At 42.5% G+C, this 18,791-nt stretch overlaps 1 protein-coding gene and 1 pseudogene across 1 annotated transcript; both read left to right on the forward strand.

Annotated features, from left to right (window-relative positions):
- Positions 1 to 577: 577 nt before the first annotated feature.
- Positions 578 to 5,018, forward strand: LOC138626342 (putative nuclease HARBI1; annotated as a pseudogene).
- Positions 5,019 to 7,612: 2,594 nt separating this feature from the next.
- On the forward strand, positions 7,613 to 18,432 carry rce1a (Ras converting CAAX endopeptidase 1a). Its single transcript, XM_069708087.1, has 8 exons — positions 7,613 to 7,944; positions 10,154 to 10,256; positions 10,490 to 10,573; positions 11,581 to 11,659; positions 11,871 to 12,038; positions 15,269 to 15,340; positions 15,432 to 15,494; positions 16,662 to 18,432. The coding sequence occupies exons 1-8, from the start codon at positions 7,775 to 7,777 to the stop codon at positions 16,889 to 16,891; spliced, it is 969 nt and encodes a 322-aa protein (XP_069564188.1). The 5' UTR covers positions 7,613 to 7,774; the 3' UTR covers positions 16,892 to 18,432.
- The last annotated feature ends 359 nt before the right edge of the window (positions 18,433 to 18,791 follow it).

Raw genomic sequence — 18,791 nt, forward strand, 5'->3', positions numbered from 1 at the left:
TAGATGTAGCTACACCCACTTCTCAGGTGCAGCTGATTCCCCTGAAGACCCACCCAGGAAGCAGCCAGGAGGAAACCGGGCTGAGCAGCACAGCAAACCAGGAGGGTGGGCCGTCACACTGTCTAAGGGATTTTGCTGGTATCTTGGCTTAGTAAGCCTTGGTTCAGTTTCACGAAAGCAATGGCGCATAAGTTACCATGGAGATGTATCCTGTGCCACTAGCCTGGTCCAGACCAGACTAACAGCCATGCTTACTTAATCCCAATGCCTTTCAGTCACTGTTTTGTTTATTCTGATCAGAAACCAGTTTCCTACATGTATTCCATGTTCTAATGGAAGTTGGCCATTTTGCTTTAAAACAAGCATTAAACTAGGTTCATGTTTATGAAAACAGGTGTTTATGTTGTTATTTATGGTTTGTTGAATATCATATTGCAGTTATTGATATGATTAGAAATAGGCAATAAAGTTGCAAAGATGTTTCCAATTAAGTCCGTTATAAGGGCAATATATAAAGCCCATGGAAATGCATGTTTCTCCTGGTTTCTCCCTGACATGGCTTTTCCGTTCATAGAGGATGTTATTGATGAGGAAACAATTGTTATTATTAGGGGGAGTCTTTCAGGACAGATTGGACCCCTTTGGTTTTCCAGATGAATACCTGTATAAGTATCAGTTTTCAGGGGATGCCCTACGCTATCTGTGCCAACTGCTGGGTCCCAAAATTCAGCAGAGCACAGCTCGGAGCCATGCCCTGACCATGCCACACATGATTTGTGTTGGGCTACGATGATTTGCCTGTGGCATGTTTTTATATGGTGTAGGGGATGCAGAAAATCTGAGCAAAGCCACTGCGTGCCACTTTAATTAGACGTCTGTATCTGACATTAAAGTAACTCATCTTCATTACCTTCCCTGGCCACAGAAGAATGTCTTTCATCAAGGAGAAATTGTACAACATCGCAGGTAACATGAAGTAGCCTACAGATTACAAAAAAAAAGTAACTTTGGGGCATGTTAGTGTGGCCGGGCAGATACCAGTCGAGCACTAGGACCCAGGGAGGAAGGGAGGAGAGGCTATAAAGGGAGACAGGAAGCTCACCTGGGCCTTTTTCCTGCACACCTGAGCTCAAGCTGAGGCCCGACTTTATTTTTTGATTTTGGTAGGCTCCCTTTGTTTTAAATTGTTTGTTTAAAAACATGGTTTTACTAGATGCATTGTGCCTTTTAGCTTTTTAGACAAAATAAAAGATGTATTAATCAATTGTCTTTTTAACATATTAACTTGGCCTCTTTTTTTTTTTTTTAAATTTTTTTAAATTTATAAATAGTCTCCAGGCATCTGCATGCTTCCAACTGAGGGGAAGGGCTTTATTTCTGGCCTGGAAGGTATTTGCTTTTGTTTGTAAAATGTGGTTGTAAAGTTTCTTTTGTATATTAATTTGTTTGTTTGTTTCCTTAGTTCTCTTACCAGACACTTCTGAGAAGCCAGCCACTGTTCTTTTTTCCAATATTTGTTAGGTTTTAGTTGGTTTTAAAGACAAAATTGTTTGGGCCGTTTGTTGTTTCATTTCTGCCAGGGAGAACAAAATGGTGGCAGTCTTCATGCATGTTTTGTTTGAGTTCTTTTAAGTTTCAGCATATTGTAGTGCTGTGAAATGGTTTGTTTTAGCTCCAATTAGTTTGTTCTGCAGTGGTGTTTATTAGTTGTATACCTTACTTTCCAACAGTCTCCCTGTCAGTGCAGTTTCAACTCACATTCTTTATTTCTTTGGTTGTTCATTTATGGTTAATTTGATTTTGTTGTTGTTGTATTAAACAGTTATCTCAACCCCTTCATCTTTCCCTGTGTTTTAGTTGCATTATCCAGTTAACGAGCTATTTTTTTTTTTTATTTTTATAAAGTAGTAAAGCTCACATCTTGGTCTACATCAGTCTCGGTTCCAGTTTATTCTGGCCCCTCGATATTATCACCTGGTCACATTAGTATCAACTAAATAACTTAATCCTGTGCATCAAACTTTAACATGCATTGTTTCAGATGATTTTTGATGCTGACTTTGCCTTCAGCAACACTGAAGCGAAGTGGCTGAGCTCAGTCCTGTAAAATTTGACCCGAGACTATCACAAGGTATAAGCTACCAAAGTTAGGCTAATTAATCAACCTCGAACCTCATGATGAGTAACTCTGCTATTCATTTTGACAGAATAAATGTTTTTGTTGTCAGGTGAATTCTCTGGCATGTTGCTGGGATACAAAGGTTACATCTGTCAGCTGTTTGAACTCTTTTTGCAGACTTCCAGACAGCAGGAACAATGCGAGAACGCCTGTCCGCGTCAAATTGGCATTTGGCCTTCTGAAGGCACGTTTCCAGCGCCTTCGCCCTCAGAGTCACGCCAGATAGGGCGTGCGACATAATTGTTGCATGCATTGTCCTCCACAATGTTGCCTCCATGAGACAGGGAAGGGACCCTAGAGTGACACTGGAGACGGACTGGGACAATGCTGCCCTTTTTCCAGATGATGTCACTGGCAGACTGGTCATAGACCAACCAATATGTCCATAATTATTTCAGTTGATGTTTTTTTTTTTTCTCAACTAAAAGATTGTATTTTACATGTCTGTCTGTATTTTACTTGACAGTGTAGCACATTATCTAGGAATAGGCTACTAGTTTTAAATACAACTATGTTTTGTTTTGTTTCTGCGTTGTAGTATGTAATTTTTGGTCTTAGTCACCGTTCACTAAACCATTTGTTCCGTTCATGAAAGACACGGAGGAGACATCACATTGTTCTGACCTTCTATTTTGTCTGGGTTCCCTCCTGTCCTGACAGCTTAAAAGAGAAAAATAAAAATAATCAACACATTAATACATTCTGTCACAGTATCGTTTACTTCTCTTTCAAATTTTTCTATTTCCTTGTCCAATTTTCCCAGTTTTTTCATTTAATCACCATGACAAGGCCCACATCCTGCAGTTTCTTTGAGTTTTTGTCTCTGCCAGCACTATTTGTTTCTTTATGTGTATGCTGTATAGAAGTCTGACAGTTTGAGTATTCTGTTTAAAAAAAATATATATATATATATATATATATATTTTTTTTTAACAAAGCAGGGAATTGTGCAAGGTGTGGATGTCCTTCAGGTAGTAGGCTACTCACCACGTTGCCAGACTGGGTCTCCGGCTGTCCAGCTTCAAGGTCCTGTTTCAAATATATTTTCTATCAGCCCCACATGCTATTCTTGTATCCATTATGGACTAAATTAACATTTTCACATGACTAAAATGATACCGCCAGCCTTCTTGGGTGCAGTGACAGAGTCTCATCTTCCCACCCGGTGTCACAGCCAGAAGTGGCTTCATCCTGCCACATTCAAGAAACTTTATTGACCAAGTGTTGACAGCCGCCAAGCCTGGCATTTAATAAATTATACTTCCTGGATTAAAGTTTTGTCTGGGAGATCCACAAAAGTGATGGTGTCTCCAGACACTGCAAGACAATGCCAGAGTTTACACATTGATTTATCCCATGTGCAGTCTTACAGGAACAGTGTCTCCTACCTTGTATGAAGGGGGAGCAGTTTCTGCAGGTGGGACAGAGTCAGTGCTTGTCCCCCCCGGATTCCTTCAAAGACAGGCCTTCCTTGATTGAATTGGAGTGAAATCTGGTGGACCATCCCCCTGTGTCAGACACATAGACCTTTGTTTTCACTGCTAAAAATCAGTGGAGACAATAAGACATTTCAAAAATAATTAATCAAGACACTTACCAGTTTGCAAAATGTTCTTGTATTCAGCATTTACCTGTTTGCAGGTTCTCTTTTGTCCCTTCATATTTGCTCTGCATCAACATTAATAGATGTGTGCCCGACCAAGACAAAGTGTTTCACCAATTTCTTCTTTTTGTGTGTGTCATAAATCCTGTTAATCCATCACACATAGGAGGAGCTATATTATATAGGCTTCAGATGAAGGCATGCATCCATCCATCTCAACATACATACAGTATATAGATAGGCCTACACAGATAGACAAATAGGCCTAAATAGATGGGCTCGATATAGAAATGTAAAATATATAAGAGCGAGATCTGTAATTCATAACAAATAATAATTTGAGCCAATAACCAACTCTTTGAAATATTTTATTATGAATTTCAGTAAAAATCATTGTTTGGTTTCTTTTTAGGATATTCAGTCGGTCCGCTATTGTCTGCCATGCCTTTAATTATCGCAGCTGTGTTTCCTTTTATGTATATTTTGTGTTTAAAATCTTCATATGTCTCCATTAAAAGCTGCTGCTCACTTGGAGTGAAGAACGTTACGCGTTTGCTCTGTTATCCTGCTTTTCTTCATTCTGCTTTTGTGAAACAGGCCCCAGATGCTAAACTGGCCTGCCTTCCGTCCAGACCTAAAACCTGAACTGTTGAGAAACTGTTCAGGTTTTCAATACTGATACATCAGGCTGTATCAGGGAACATTTCACTTTCAAAAATGTGGTTACTGGTCTCCTCAGTTCCCGAACGGTTATAGAGTGTTGTAAAAAAAAAGAAAAGAAAAGGTGATGCAAAACAATGGTAAACATGCCCCTGTTCCAACTTATTTGAAACGTGTTACTGGCATCAAATTCAAATATTTTCCAAAAAAAAACAATACGATTTCATCACATATGCCTTTACATGATTTGCAAATCATCACTTTCTGTTTTTATCATCCAAACTTTTTTGGGAAACTGGGTTGCAATAAATTTATCCTCGAGTCCCAGTAAATGTCATTCCCGAGATTCAAAAATGGGAAAGATGTGAGGTCACAGTGATCATGAACCCCTACCATTGACCACCAAAATCGAATCGCTTCATCTTTGAGGCGAAGTGAACATTTGTGCCAAATGTGATGACATTCGCAAATGGCGTTCCCTTGGGTCCCTGTCTTTTTCTTTATGCTCGTGTGATGTTTTGTGTGACTCCTCATGGGTGTGGGCCTTAGGGTGTCCTCTCCTCAGACTCCTTTTGATGGTGACTCCTCTGCGCACAGCTGCGCTCAATTCGACTCATCACCTCCTGGCAGTATATCAACCAGAGTCTTGTGATTCATCTCCGTCAGATCGTTCTGTCAGTTTGCCCGGTATCATGCTACAGACCGCTCGCAGTAAGTCGTGCTTCTTGTCCTTCGCCAAGGTCTGATCCATGTCTCTTTGTGCTATAGTCCAGTCCACCAGCCACGTGTTAACCGACCTGATATCCTCGATGGTTTTCCTGCTGTTCAATCCGGTGAAATCCCTCAGCCTGAAAAACTCACCTGTGCAGTCCTGCGCCGATGCATGGAGATCCAGTCGACCCTCGTCTAGCCTGTCCTATGTTGACCCTCAGTGGTCACCAGTTGATTTCCACATCCCTCGTCAGCCGCACTCACCTGCCACCCAGCTCCTGGACTCACTCACCCTCAGCCGCTCAGTCAGTATTACCACTTGCCTGCAGACACCTCTCCACCCAAGCTCCTACAGCTCCTCCAGCACGCACACACACACACACACACACACACACACACACACACACACACACACACACACACACACACACACACACACACACACACACACACACACACACACACACAGTCCCTGGCTTTCCTGGCTTCACTGAACATTCTGTTCACTTCCCTCTAGACTACAAAGAACCTCTGCCTGTCTTCTCACATACTCACCAGTTCCCTCCCTGTTGGAAAAAAAAAAAGATATTGACATTTGAACACCAAAATCGGTTCAACCAAGTGACAAATGTCAAGTTTGAAAAAAAAAATTCTGTTTCAAAAAGGCATTAGCCCCTGTGTACAATTTAACATTTACTACTGTGGCACCCAGCTGCTCATAGTAGTCCAATTTCCTACAAGTCGCGCTCCTCCCTTGAGAGCACGACACGGGCAGAAGTCTGGAGGCTCCAAACGAGGCAGAAGAAGCAGGTCTGGTGCGGGTCTGAGCCTAGCAGGGCCGAGGCGCAGCGGCTGCAAAACTAGAATTCGAAGATTGAGCCTATCTCCAGGATGGCTGAGTAAAAAAAAAGGGATGACAAACAGGTTTTCCGGGGTTTTATAGCAGCCCAATTTTACAGTAGTGCTACGTCCTGATTGGTCGTAAATACAAAAGATGGAGGCAGAGCCTTGATGGGATTAATCAATAGTGGAGCCCATTAGAGGGCACGGCACGTACCATATGGAACCGGAAACAAGGAAAAGTACGATAGTTTGTCTGAGATCTTACAATTTGATGAGAGGAAACTGTCTCCCAGACAAGGTATTTATAGCTTACATGAGTTCTGGAGTTAGGCTCTGTGTTCTGTCACCACTAAGATGCTTCAGTTGCCAAAAATTGGCCATTATGTATTAATGCTGGAAAAAGAACATGGTAGTTACAGTTGTACGCACAATACTGAAAGTATAATAGATCATAAGTATCCAATGAAAAGCGGCTGTTGGAGGTGTTGAACCACTATCCCATAGTAATCAAAATTGGAATAGACATCGATGAAGACACAGGATCAAGAATTCCAAGGAGAAAGTTAGGGAAAGCAGACTGGAAGTCATTCCATGCTAAAAGTGAGACCAGATGTGCAAAACTACTCAAGTCAGATTGCATATTGGATCATTATCAGTACCACCTACTACTACATTTTGGAAAAAAAAATGCAAGTACATAAAGATCTTGGCAATATTGCTGTCGAGTTGGATGATAGATTGCAAACATATCAATAATTTGTCCCAGCATGTACCGGTGGATCCAAAGATCCAAATAGTGGAAAAAGTGGTTTCGCAGTCAGTATACCAACTTTGCAGTGTTCAGTTAAAAGGAGAACATCAGAACATCTGTCCGTGTTTACAGTGGAGATGTTGGCGATTTTAACAGCACTGCAGTGGATGGAAGATAAAAGTTAAAAAAAAAATGTCAGTCTTTGTTCAGGTTTGATTTCAGCATTAATGTCACTCAAATCCTTCACACCTCGCAGTAGGCAGAATTTATTTAAGAAATATATGAAACAACAAGCTTAAAAATACTTTAGTATCATTCACGTGGCCGGCGGCTCACGGAAGGGTTAAATGGCAACGAGAGGGCGGACAAATGAGCAAAACAAGCTCTGGAGTGTGTGGAGATGATTTAATTAAGCAAAACAGAAGAAACGTGATTAAAGTATGGCAGCACAGCTGGGACACGGGGAGACTCGGGAGACACAGAGAGACTCGGGGAGACACAGGGAGACACCTTTACGGAGTTCGGAGAGATGGTGGCACAGTGAGGACATCCAAAAGGAGCACAATAGATGAATTAACAAATAAAGGAGTCAGTAGAATGACATTTTTCATTGACATAAGTACACACGGAAGTGAGACAAGTTAAAGAGGGAGTTTAATTTAAAACAAAATGTGTTAATTTGGATTTAGAAATCCATTGCAAGGGGTGTTTTTTTTTTTTTTTAAATTTTTTTTAATGGGGACAGTGAACGCTTGTCCACACTCCAACACAGCAGATGGCGGTAATGCACCTTTAAACGCTTGGACGCCACCCGTCAGGACAACATTTAAGAAGAACTCGTGATGACGTGATTACCAAGCGCCGGAGAAGCTCGCATTCCGGTTAGCTACTGTTAGCTCACACGTTCGGAAAGGAGATTATTGACAACTTCGCCGCTTATGTCGGCGGACGGTTTGAATTGTTAGATGATCCGTCAGCAGTCCCGGTTCCCAGAAGTTGTTTGGTTTAGTCTCGACCGACAGTGGTTATGGCGGAGGAGGAGAATTTGCCACCAAACCTTCTGACAGACGAGATGAAACACGGCAATGGCGACTTCGTGCCTCCGGATGGTTTGTGTTCGCTGTCGGTTCTGTCCTGCCTGCTGCTGGCTTGTACTTATGTTGGCAGCTTGTACGTGTGGAGGAGTGACCTGCCGAGGTGAGCCGAGCACACACACACACACACACACACACACACACACACACAAGGTAGACCAGCTCCTCTCCTCCTTTGAATGGAGCGCTTCACCGGTGCATTTTGCAGTAAACAATGCGGAAATGCACTTTGATGACAGCGCCACTTCCAGCCAGTTGCTCCGCAGCTGCTTGACTTCTGGTGATCTGATCCAAACCCGTCAACAGCTGGACTGTTGGGAGATGCCACGGACACCGCTCGACCTCACAGCCAACCCGCCCCGACCTCGACCCCCGTGACAGCCATGGATACTCCCGTGCTCTCTCATGGTTTATTGTAAAGAATCATAAGTAACCGATAGATTTCAATATTTACATCCCGCAGTTGTTTATATCCTGTAATATTTTGGGAAATGTTTCTTCACCGGTAACTTTGCAGCCGCGTTTACTGACACTTCCTTTCTTTCTTATCTCATTGAAATGAAGTCTTCATTCGTCCTTCATGTTCAATTCAACTTTATTTATGTAGCCCCAAATCACAACGTAGGTTATTTCATGGCATTTAACACATTAAAGTCCTTACAGCAAGACGTTACAATATCATACAGAGAAACCCAACAATTCAACAATTCCCACATAAGCTAGGAGGGAAAAAAACCCTCCTCTTTAAGGGAGAAAAACCAACAACAGAGGGAAGGAAAAACTCCCTTCAACAGGAAGAAACCTCCGACAGAACCGGGCTCGGAGGTGGACGGATCCGTCTGCCTCCAGAGCTCAACAGGAGAGACATTTTCCAAGTTTACATCTGTTCCTACAGTTGCTTCCAGGGCTGCTGTGCTTAACGTGATGTCAGTGACGGTGGCAGGAAGGGTCTAATAAAATTCATACTATCAGGGAGAGAATCGGTCTCTCCCTGATAGTATGAATTTTATTAGTGAAGAAGTTGATGAAGTCATTACTGCTGAGAGATGAAGGAACAGAGGGCTCGACAGAACCGTGACTCTTTGTCAGCCTGCTACGGTGCTGAAAAGAAACCTGAGGTTGTTCTTGTTGTCCTCTATTAGTGATGATGAATATAAAGTCGCGGCCTTACGAAGAGCTTTCTTATGTAATATTAGACTATCCTTCCAGGCCAGGTGAAATTCTTCTAAATTAGTGGAACGCCATTTCCTTTCCAGCTTTCTAGTCGCCTGCCCGCTTTTTGTGTAAAAATGAGTGGAGTATTTGTTGTTATGACGTTCTTAATGAAAACTATCAATGAGTACAGCAGTCGATTTGTCACTTCAAAACCAAGACCGACATTCTTGCGAAATTAAACGTTACTTCTCAACCCACAAGAAAGATCTTCACCTGTGTCTTTATTCTGGAGCAGTTGCATTTTTATTATATTAATTAGTGAAGTATTGGACCAAACTATTGAACAATAATCCTGGTGAGACAAAACCAAAGCCTGAATTACTTGTTTAATAGTTTGTCTCAAATATCTTGCGCACCTCTTGATTATTAGACAAAGTGTTTCTCATTTAAGTTACCAATTTCTGTATCGTATGTATATGCATGTATGTTTGTCCTATATAAACGTTTATTGTCTATAATAACTCCCAAAATCTGGTTTCTTCTACCTGATAAATGTTGTTTACACTGAGATAGAACTTTGGTTTTGAACGTAAAGAATACTTTGATCCAATTACAACGCTGCTCTCTGACCTGCCTGCAGTCCAGACCCGTCAGCCATTGAAAACATTTAGCGCGCAATGAAATGGAAAATGCGAGAAAGGAGACCCCGATCTGTTGAGCAGCTGAAATCCCATATCAGGCAAAAATGGGACAACATTTCACCTTTAAAAACTCCAGCAATTGGAGTGTTGTTAAAAGAAGAGGTGATGCAGCACAGTGGAAACTTCTCAGTTTCAACATTTGACATGTTGTCTTTGGTCTATTTTCAATTATATATGGCTTTATGTGATTTGCAAATCATCTCCTTCTGTTTTTATTTACATTTTCACAGCGTAAACAGGGTTGTATGGTGAAGTTGATTTTTTTTTTTTTATTCAAATAGATTTCATAAAATTGTCATGGGGGGAAAAAAAAAAAAAAAAAAGTATCATTGAGAAAACAATCCTGCCCAATCCGGTTCAGTGTGTGAGGGCTGGTCAAGGTACCTTTCACTGCTCGGTTGTGTCAGCCGCACTTGTGACAACACTGATTGTTGTCCCCCTGTCCTCCGTCCCCAGAGATCATCCTGCGGTGATAAAGAGGCGCTTCACGAGCGTCCTGATTGTGTCGGGTCTGTCACCGCTCTTTGTGTGGGCGTGGAAGGAATTCACAGGTGTCACGGTGAGTTTATGTCTCAGAAACCGATAACATCATTTTACTGTGTCTGTCTTGCTCATCACATTGCTATCTGACATATTAACGTTTCTTTTTGTTTTTTTTGTTATCCTAACCTGTGTGTGTGTGTGTGTGTGTGTGTGTGTGTGTGTGTGTGTGTGTGTGTGTGTGTGTGTGTGTGTGTGTGTGTGTGTGTGTGTGTGTGTGTGTGTGTGTGTGTGTGTGTGTGTGTGTGTCAGACTGGACCATCATTACTTGCTCTCATGGGGATCCGGTTTGAAGGCCTCATTCCTGCCATAGTACTTCCTCTGTTGCTCACCATGGTAAGAAACACACACACACACCTCACTCTATGATGATGTACATTATGTATGTATGAATGGATATATATGACAACAAAAATCGACATGTCTGGATGGTATGAGTTTAACTACCTACTGCTTCCTCTTTAACATTTCCTATTCTAACTTCTAAGTAATGGTTGACATTCTTCAGGGATCTCTGCAGAATGTCTGTACGTTATTGTATAGCAAAGGTACGTAGTAATATCCATTATGAAAGTAGAGTTGGAGTGCAGGAGTTTATTGAAAGACATGTACACGTAAATTTATAATCACAACAAAAGTATTCTCAGGAGAAATCTCCTTAATTCAAGAGTCCCCACGCGAGCAACATTTGGAAGAATTTTTTTTTTTTAAAACAAAGTATAAGAGTTAAATTTTAGATTTTGTATAGTAGCCATCTTTTGCTTATATAGCGGCTTTGCACACTCTTTATTCTCATACCTGCACTCATGAGGTGGTCATCTGAAGCTTTTGTAGCAGTGTGGAATGGATTCCATTTTTAATCAGGCCACCACTTTCTGTTTAGCAGAAGAAGAAAAAAAAAAAAATAAATCAAGATTTAATTTTAATAGGTTGTATGGGCCTGTGTGAAAGTGATCAGTCAACAGGAAGCCGTTTGCACGTACGTTGGGCACTTGTGTTGACCGGTTGATCATTTTGGAGGCGAGGTCGTCTGATGCGGCGCCTCGTCACTTTGCTTCTTGGTTCGTCTGGAAATGCCGAGTTGATTAGGCTGTTGCCTCAAATCCTGAACACATCTCCAACAGTGTCACCGGCCCCACTCATCAGTACTCATCAGACTCTACAGTACAGATTTCCACTGGCCTAATGTTGATCCCTCGTGTTTCTTGGGCCAAGCACTTCCTTCATCTTCTTGGTCTTCCTCAGCAGTTTTGTCTGTGTGTGTGTGTGTGTGTGTGTGTGTGTGTGTGTGTGTGTGTGTGTGTGTCTGCGTGTGTGTGTGTGTGTGTGTTTCTATCCTGCAGGTCCTGTTTCTCGGGCCCCTCATACAGTTGGCCATGGACTGTCCCTGGAGCTTCACAGATGGGGTCCGAGTGGCATTCGGTGAGCTAGATAACCAGCTAGATTTTTTTCCCCCCTCATTTAAAAAAACAAACAAAACAAAACAAATTCTTACGTCATCAGGGATTTTAAAAATGTGATCCAAATATTGGTACAACATGTTGCTTTTGACGACATCTCAAATTTGACATTTACGTTTCCTATTTGTTATATCATGTATCATATCTTACACGGTATATCGCTCTCCCTGCAGACCCGTGGTTCTGGATGTTGTGTGTCAGTGACATGCGCTGGTTGAGGAATCAGGTGGTGGCACCACTAACAGAGGAACTGGTGTTCAGAGCCTGCATGCTGCCGATGCTGGTGCCCTGTGCTGGTCCTTCCACTGCCATCTTCACGTGCCCTCTTTTTTTTGGAGTAGGTGAGTTCAAGTTTTTGCAACTTGCAATTTGCATCTTTATTCAATTTTTTTGGGGACATTTTCCAAACCTCTTTTATGGATCTTTGCATATATTTTTTACTTTTGTGCTTATATATAGGCATTCTGTTGCCCGTCCAATGCTCACGAATGCGATACCACGCCTCGGGGGAGAAGATTTTGTTATTACCATACTATTCATAACACTATTAATAATTATTAACAAATCACGGAGCACCACCCTGGTATCAGGGACCAATAACCAAACTCTAATTTCCATCTCAAATGGTAGACAACTTGTACATGACAGAATCTGAGCACTGACCAACACAGACTGCAGAATTTATATAGCAAAATTAATCAATGACCAGTATTTTTTTTTTTTAAGTTAACTAATTTATTAATAGCAACAGAATCCAGAACCAATATTAATTTTAATTAATAAATGTCCCGATACTCAAAACACGAATCCTTCAATATCACTCGGATCAATAAACGAATCTAACTGCACGAGCAAAACATGTGGCACCGGTGGGGTTAAACGAGTGTGTGAATAGACAATGACGGTGGACGTGGGTGCTTTTGAAATGGCATCCTTGGCAACAAGGCTTCACGGAGCAGTGCTGAACTGAATTGTAAATACGGGTGGATTGTGGCACTAATGGCCTTCATACGGAGCTCTGGAGTGGCCACAGAGAGAAAAGTTTTTTTTTTTTTTTTTATCGACAGCGCAGAGCAGCTAGAACCGGACTGACGCGTTCTCTCCTCTTGGTTCTGGTTAAATACTCGAGCTGCAGAGTTTTGGATGAGCTGAAGTCTCTCTTGTTTTCCTCGGTAGGCCGGTAAAAAGTGCATCACGGCAGTCCAGTCGGCTAGAAATGAAGGCAGGAATCAACTTTTCGGCATCTGTCTGATTTATAAACCTCGGCGATGTTTCTAAGGTGGGGGGAAAAAAAAGACGTTTTCGTCACTTTGTCAATGTGGGCCTTGAAACTTAGATCGAGAATTTATCGACACGTGACGTTATGATGACCGCGAGGCAGGCAGGGAAGCCTGCTGCGGGATAAAAGGCATTCCTCTGTAAAATATTGGCATTCTCAGACCCTGTTTCCACCTTTCATCGACATGCATCCTGGTGAGATCAGACCACATGTGGCCGGCTTTAAGCCCAGCTGGTATTTCAGGCGTCGTCGCGTGCGTCTCCAGTGGCTGCTTGAGATCGGGTCTCACTTCCCCGCTCTGTATGCAAATAAACACAGAAGTAAACGAGTAAATAAGCACATAACGTGAACAGATACATGAGAAGAGGAATTTAAGCAACGGGCAGTTGACCGAACGAGAGCCTCATTTCAATGAGCCCTCTGTAAGAACTATATTTTGTATTTCACGTTTGTAAAAGTCGGAACACTCATGGTTCTAAACCTAATAACTGAAACGGGAGGATCTGATTGGCTCGTGTCAGATTAATTAGTTATGAATCAATGAACTGGTGTTGTCTGATGTGTGTCTGAAATTGCACGTCATGAACTAAAAGGAAAAAAAGATCAACTGAGAGGAGGGTTTTGGCCTGTTTTAATTCGCTAATCAGCTGCTTTACAACCAAAGTTCGCAGTAAATCTCTCATGCCGTCTGTATAGTTCAGTCTGTATTTTCATAAAAGTAAAAGAAGAGCAGGCAGAAATCTTCAGGCGAACAACTGAGTGGAGGAAAAAAAAAAAAGAAGCACATCCAAAACCCAGTGAACCTGCTGTAAACATGTGGAAGCATCAGGTGTCAGATATGAACACAGAAACTTTAGAGCTGCATTCATATTTTTTTTTATTGTTTATTCAAAGGACGTCAGCTGGCTAGGTGGTTTTCCAGTGTGTCGCGTCAGAGCCTGATGGGGTTTTGTCAGCGCTGTATTTTGTTCCATGTGGGGACTCCACAGACTAAAAGAGGAATTGATTCCAGTGTGGTGGCCAAACGGTCGAGGTTACCTCGCAAAACCCATTTTTGGCCATAACTCAAGAATTCATGTCAAATATGATGAAAAGAGGAAGTGATGAAAGGGTTCAACAGAAAAAAAAAGTTTGAGCCAGTAGGTCCAAGTTTTACTGGTCCTGTTTATATTGTCACTAACCCAGCATGCCAATAATACAAACTACACTTTTTCCATAATTTTGGGTGATTCATTGTACACAATACATACAACAGTGGGGATCCCTTTCAATTTGGTTGCGCCTTTTCTTTCCTTCTCCATACTTTTCTCATCCCATCATTCTAGCACAAGTTCAACTTGGTTTAATCTCTTAATGGATCTTGGCAGGATTTTTTTTTTTTTTTAGATGGTTTCTTGGTTCTTCATAGTTTCTGTTCTTGAGTGTTACCGTTGGTTCGCAACTCGATGTAAACTTATTGTATTTGCATTCACGAAGGCCCTTTGTTGTTGAAGTCTATAGTTTAGATGTTTATTTTTTTTTTTCTTTGATAAATTCTTTGACTATCCACTTTCTTCCTTAGTGTTACTGCACTTAGCACTTAATGAGAAATCAAATTGTTCATTTGGCCGCTTCTAAAGTTTCCCGACATCACTGCGAGGTTTATTTTGTTTGTCAATCCAATTATGGGATCCTTTTTTTTTTTTTTTTTTTTTTTTTTTTTTTAAAACCTTACGAGTTCCCATGAACAGCTATCAAATGCAAACTCAACACTTGGAATTTAATCTCGATCCTTTCGTCTCCGTATTGTGTCATGAAATAATGAGGGAGCAGCCATGAAAACTGCTGATTATTTAATTGTCCAATTACTTTCAGTTTGTGAAAATGGGGTTTGTATGTAATACATGACTAACTCCTAAATAGTTACCGCAATAGATTTTTTTGTTTTTCTAATCCCCTCAAATTAAAGCTGAAAGTTTACACTTCGGTTACATCTTGATTGCTTCATTTCAAACTTCACTGGTTTCTCTAATAACATAAAAGCAATGCTGAGAATTTGATGGCGTAGATGCATCCCCGCTAAACGATTCGCCTCCCCGTGACTCAAACTTTGTCGTTTTGAAAATGTGCCCTTTTGTTTGTGTCGAAGGCAAGCGGGGGGGGGGGGTGTCATAAAAACTGCGTTTTTGACAGCAGCATACACGTTATTGATTGAAATCTTTGTCGCGGACCGAACGTTTGCGGCACGGTTGGAACGCGTCGCTGCAATTTTTTTTTTTTTTTTTTGAGTCCCTGTTGTTGCCTCTCTTCCAGCTCACTTCCACCATATGATCGAGCTGCTGCGGTTCAGACAGGGGACGCTGGCGGGGATCTTCCTCGCTGCAGGTGTGTTGCCGCTGCATTCACGCCGACCGCATCACACGCGGCGGTCGGACGGAAGAAGCTGATGAGGGATGTCTTTTGTTTTCTGATTCAGTCTTTCAGTTCTCCTACACCGCCGTGTTCGGGGCCTACACCGCCTTCATCTTCATCAGAACAGGTGATGAGCTTTCATTTACACCTCACGTTCTTTACTTGGTTTGTTTGTGTCCACCGGATCCAGACGCTGATCTTTTAAACGGGATTGCTTTTACGTGCGTCGGTTTAAAAAAAAAAAAAATCGCCTCGGTGTTTTTAAATCATCTATGTTTAAGCTGTCGAACTTATAAACACCACAAACACAACATGATGTGGGGTTCTTGCACGAGGGCGGATCAGAAAGAGACCACTGTCGTTGCATGGGGAACGGTGCGCAGATCATGAGGCAGCTGTAACCTTCACGCGCGCATCATATTTAGTTTCAAACCTGATAAATTGGCAATGAAGCTCCTTAAAATGCTTCAGAAAGCCCACAGCAATAAAGCAATGAGCCTGGAGAGATAACTTGAGTAACACTGGCATTTCTAAAGGGCAGAACGTCACTCTCCCAGATCCCCCCCTCCCCCCCAAAAAAAAGAATCAGATCATCATCCCTGAGAGGGAACACATTTGATGCAAGCGACCTGAACTGTAGCCTGATGGCACGTCCACTCACAGCACATTGAAAACGCGCATATCTCGACCTCAACAACACAATTGCTGCTCCCCGCCACCCCCTACTTGCCAGATTTGGCTCACTGACACTTCTTTCTGCTCCTCAAAATGTCCTCCAAGCCTCGATGCGAGCTTTCTGCTCAAGTTTCAAGTGCATGGAGAAAATACAGATGTGGCAACAAAGTGTGTAACTCAAGGGGCTGATGTTGCTCAAGCAACACAACCTGTAATTCTTACTTACAAATGCTATAGCTTTAAATGGGACATCTTAACACGTTGATAATCGGTTGCCACGTTATTTTGTTGGTATCAACGTTTCGATTTCCCCTTACCGTTCTCCTCGAAAGGCAGCAAATTGGATGCCAACTTCAGCATTTGCGACTTACTCCAAAAAAAACAAAAAACAATTATGCCTTCAAACATTTAAGTAACACCAGAAGCTTTTTCCACCTCTGGGTTTTCACATGTTTGTTTCATACAACACTGTCTACCTGAGCTATTTATCCACACGCTAAAATGTAGAGCCGGTAATCTCTACTGGTCATTTGCCTCACGGGTTATACAGCAGTTTAAAAGAGTCCCGTGTCCGCTGGTGAAGTGTGCTGATAACGGCTCCTCTCCCTGTCTGTTGCAGGTCACTTGATGGGTCCGGTCCTGTGCCACTCCTTCTGTAATTACATGGGTTTCCCTGCCATCAATACCGCCCTGGAGCACCCCCACCGCCACACCGTCCTCTCCTCCTATCTGCTAGGAGTGTTCCTCTTCTTCTTCTTCCTGTTCCCCCTAACCAACCCTTCCTTCTACGGCCTCCCCACCCCCGTCTGCACCCTCTCCTCTTCCCCTAGCTCTGTCTGCTTCTCCTGATCCCCACCCTCACCTCGCACACTTCTCTGCTATTGTCATGTCACCTTCCACTGATGGAGCAGTTCAGGCTGTGTTTTTTTTTGTTGGGTTTTTTTTTTTCCAAGTTAGAGTTCAGGTCCGGTCCAGTCCAGTTTGGACCGGTAACACTGACAGCCATGTGGGGTTCTGTTGCCGTGGAGCGGTGAGGAACCTTGTTGCCATTTTTCTAGGGGTTTATGGACCCCTATCTACTATAATATGACATTATAAATCAGTTGTCAGCTGGTGCTTATCTCAGAGCATGTGTTAGTTGAGGGTTCACGTTGCAGGGAGTGAGGTCCGGACCGTCCGTGTCCAAGGAGAAGCTTCTTTGTCCTATGCTGTATCCCTGATATGTGATACTGTTGACATAACACTGGAGAACAAGTCCTCTTCAGATCCCCTGAATCCTTGTAGGTCATCAGTTTTGTGATGAAGCGTCATATTGTACATTTCCGGTGTGCTCATTTGCCCCTCAGACTCCGTCCTCTTTAAAGGAAGATTGTGCTTTATTCCAGTCTTGTTTCTTATTTTTTTTTTTACATTTTTCTGTCAGCAATAATGCATTCCCCTGGAAATCATCAGAAAACAAAGTTCATTTCAATTTTATTTATGTAGCGCCAAATCACAACACGGGTTATTTCATGGCACTCAACACAGTAAAGTCCTTACAGCAGAACTTTACAACATTATACAGAGAAACCCAACAATTCCTACATATGCTAGGAGGGGGGGGGGGAAACCCCTCCTCTTTAAGGGAGGAAAACCTCCAACAGAGGGAAGGAAAAACTCCCTCTTAACAGAAAGAAACCGCCCGACAGAAGGTCAGAGGTGGGCGGAGCATCTGCCTTGACCGGTTGGGGTGAAAGGAGAGCAGAGAGATCCAAAACATGAACTGTTGGTGGGGCGGACAATCACAGAGCAGAGACGTGCATCTCCACGGCCGGAGACATCTGCAAAAGAAAGAACAGAAACTAGGCGAGCGAGGGAACTTTATGGAGCGGCAACAGACAATGAGCAGAAACTATGGGGGAGAAGAAGCATGGTGTTAATGAGATGACAATGGTGAGTGTATAGAGAGTAAAAGAGCGAGAGGAAAGAAGCTCAGTGCATCACGAGGTCCCCCCCCAGCAGCCTCGGCTGGTGACGTCAGAGGTACAGTTCAGTTTTAAACTGGTTCCTATAGAAAACGAAGGCGTGCAGTATCGTTACCTGTCGGTTGTAAACATCCACCCTCTTGCTGACTTTACACCGACCTCCTGTCCTTTGTAGTAAGTAACAAGTTACAATTTTAATCAGTCAAAAAAAAAAAAAAAATCGCCAGTCCCATCGCAATTTCACAGAAGTCACGGTGGCAGCGTCACATACTCGGTTTACTCATATTCTGTTGGCAAAAGCAGCAAATCATTAGAGTTTAGAAGGTTTGCTTAAAAACATAAATCCAGAACAGACCGATGAGCCAAAACACATTTAAGAGGCTCCTTTCTGTGCCACTAAAACAGCTCTGACCTCCAAAAAAGAAACCCCTGGTCTCTACAAGGTGAAGGTTCCCTGTGATATCTGGCACCAAGATGTTATCAGCAGATCCTTTTAAAGGGGGGGGGGGTATTTAAATGGTCTGTGAGAAAGGAAAAAAAAAAAAAACCATCAATACGAAACAGTGATTGCACTGTGAGACACAGACGGACGACTTGGCGCTTTGGCCACAAGTGCAAAGCTAAAGAAATCGAACGTTTGTATGGCTCCGGTAGAGGAACACGCGTACGTTGATCACACGTGCCGATTACACGACTCTGCTTTCAAATGCTTTTGTTTCTAATGCAATTGTTGCGCAAAGAAACCAAGTGTGAGCCCCCACTAATCACACTCGTACCACCGCATC

This window comes from Brachyistius frenatus, unplaced genomic scaffold (genome assembly GCF_029030835.1).
Source record: "Brachyistius frenatus isolate BFR_SWC_R1_liver_20210118 unplaced genomic scaffold, ASM2903083v1 Contig_73, whole genome shotgun sequence".
NCBI classification, from domain to species: domain Eukaryota; kingdom Metazoa; phylum Chordata; class Actinopteri; family Embiotocidae; genus Brachyistius; species Brachyistius frenatus.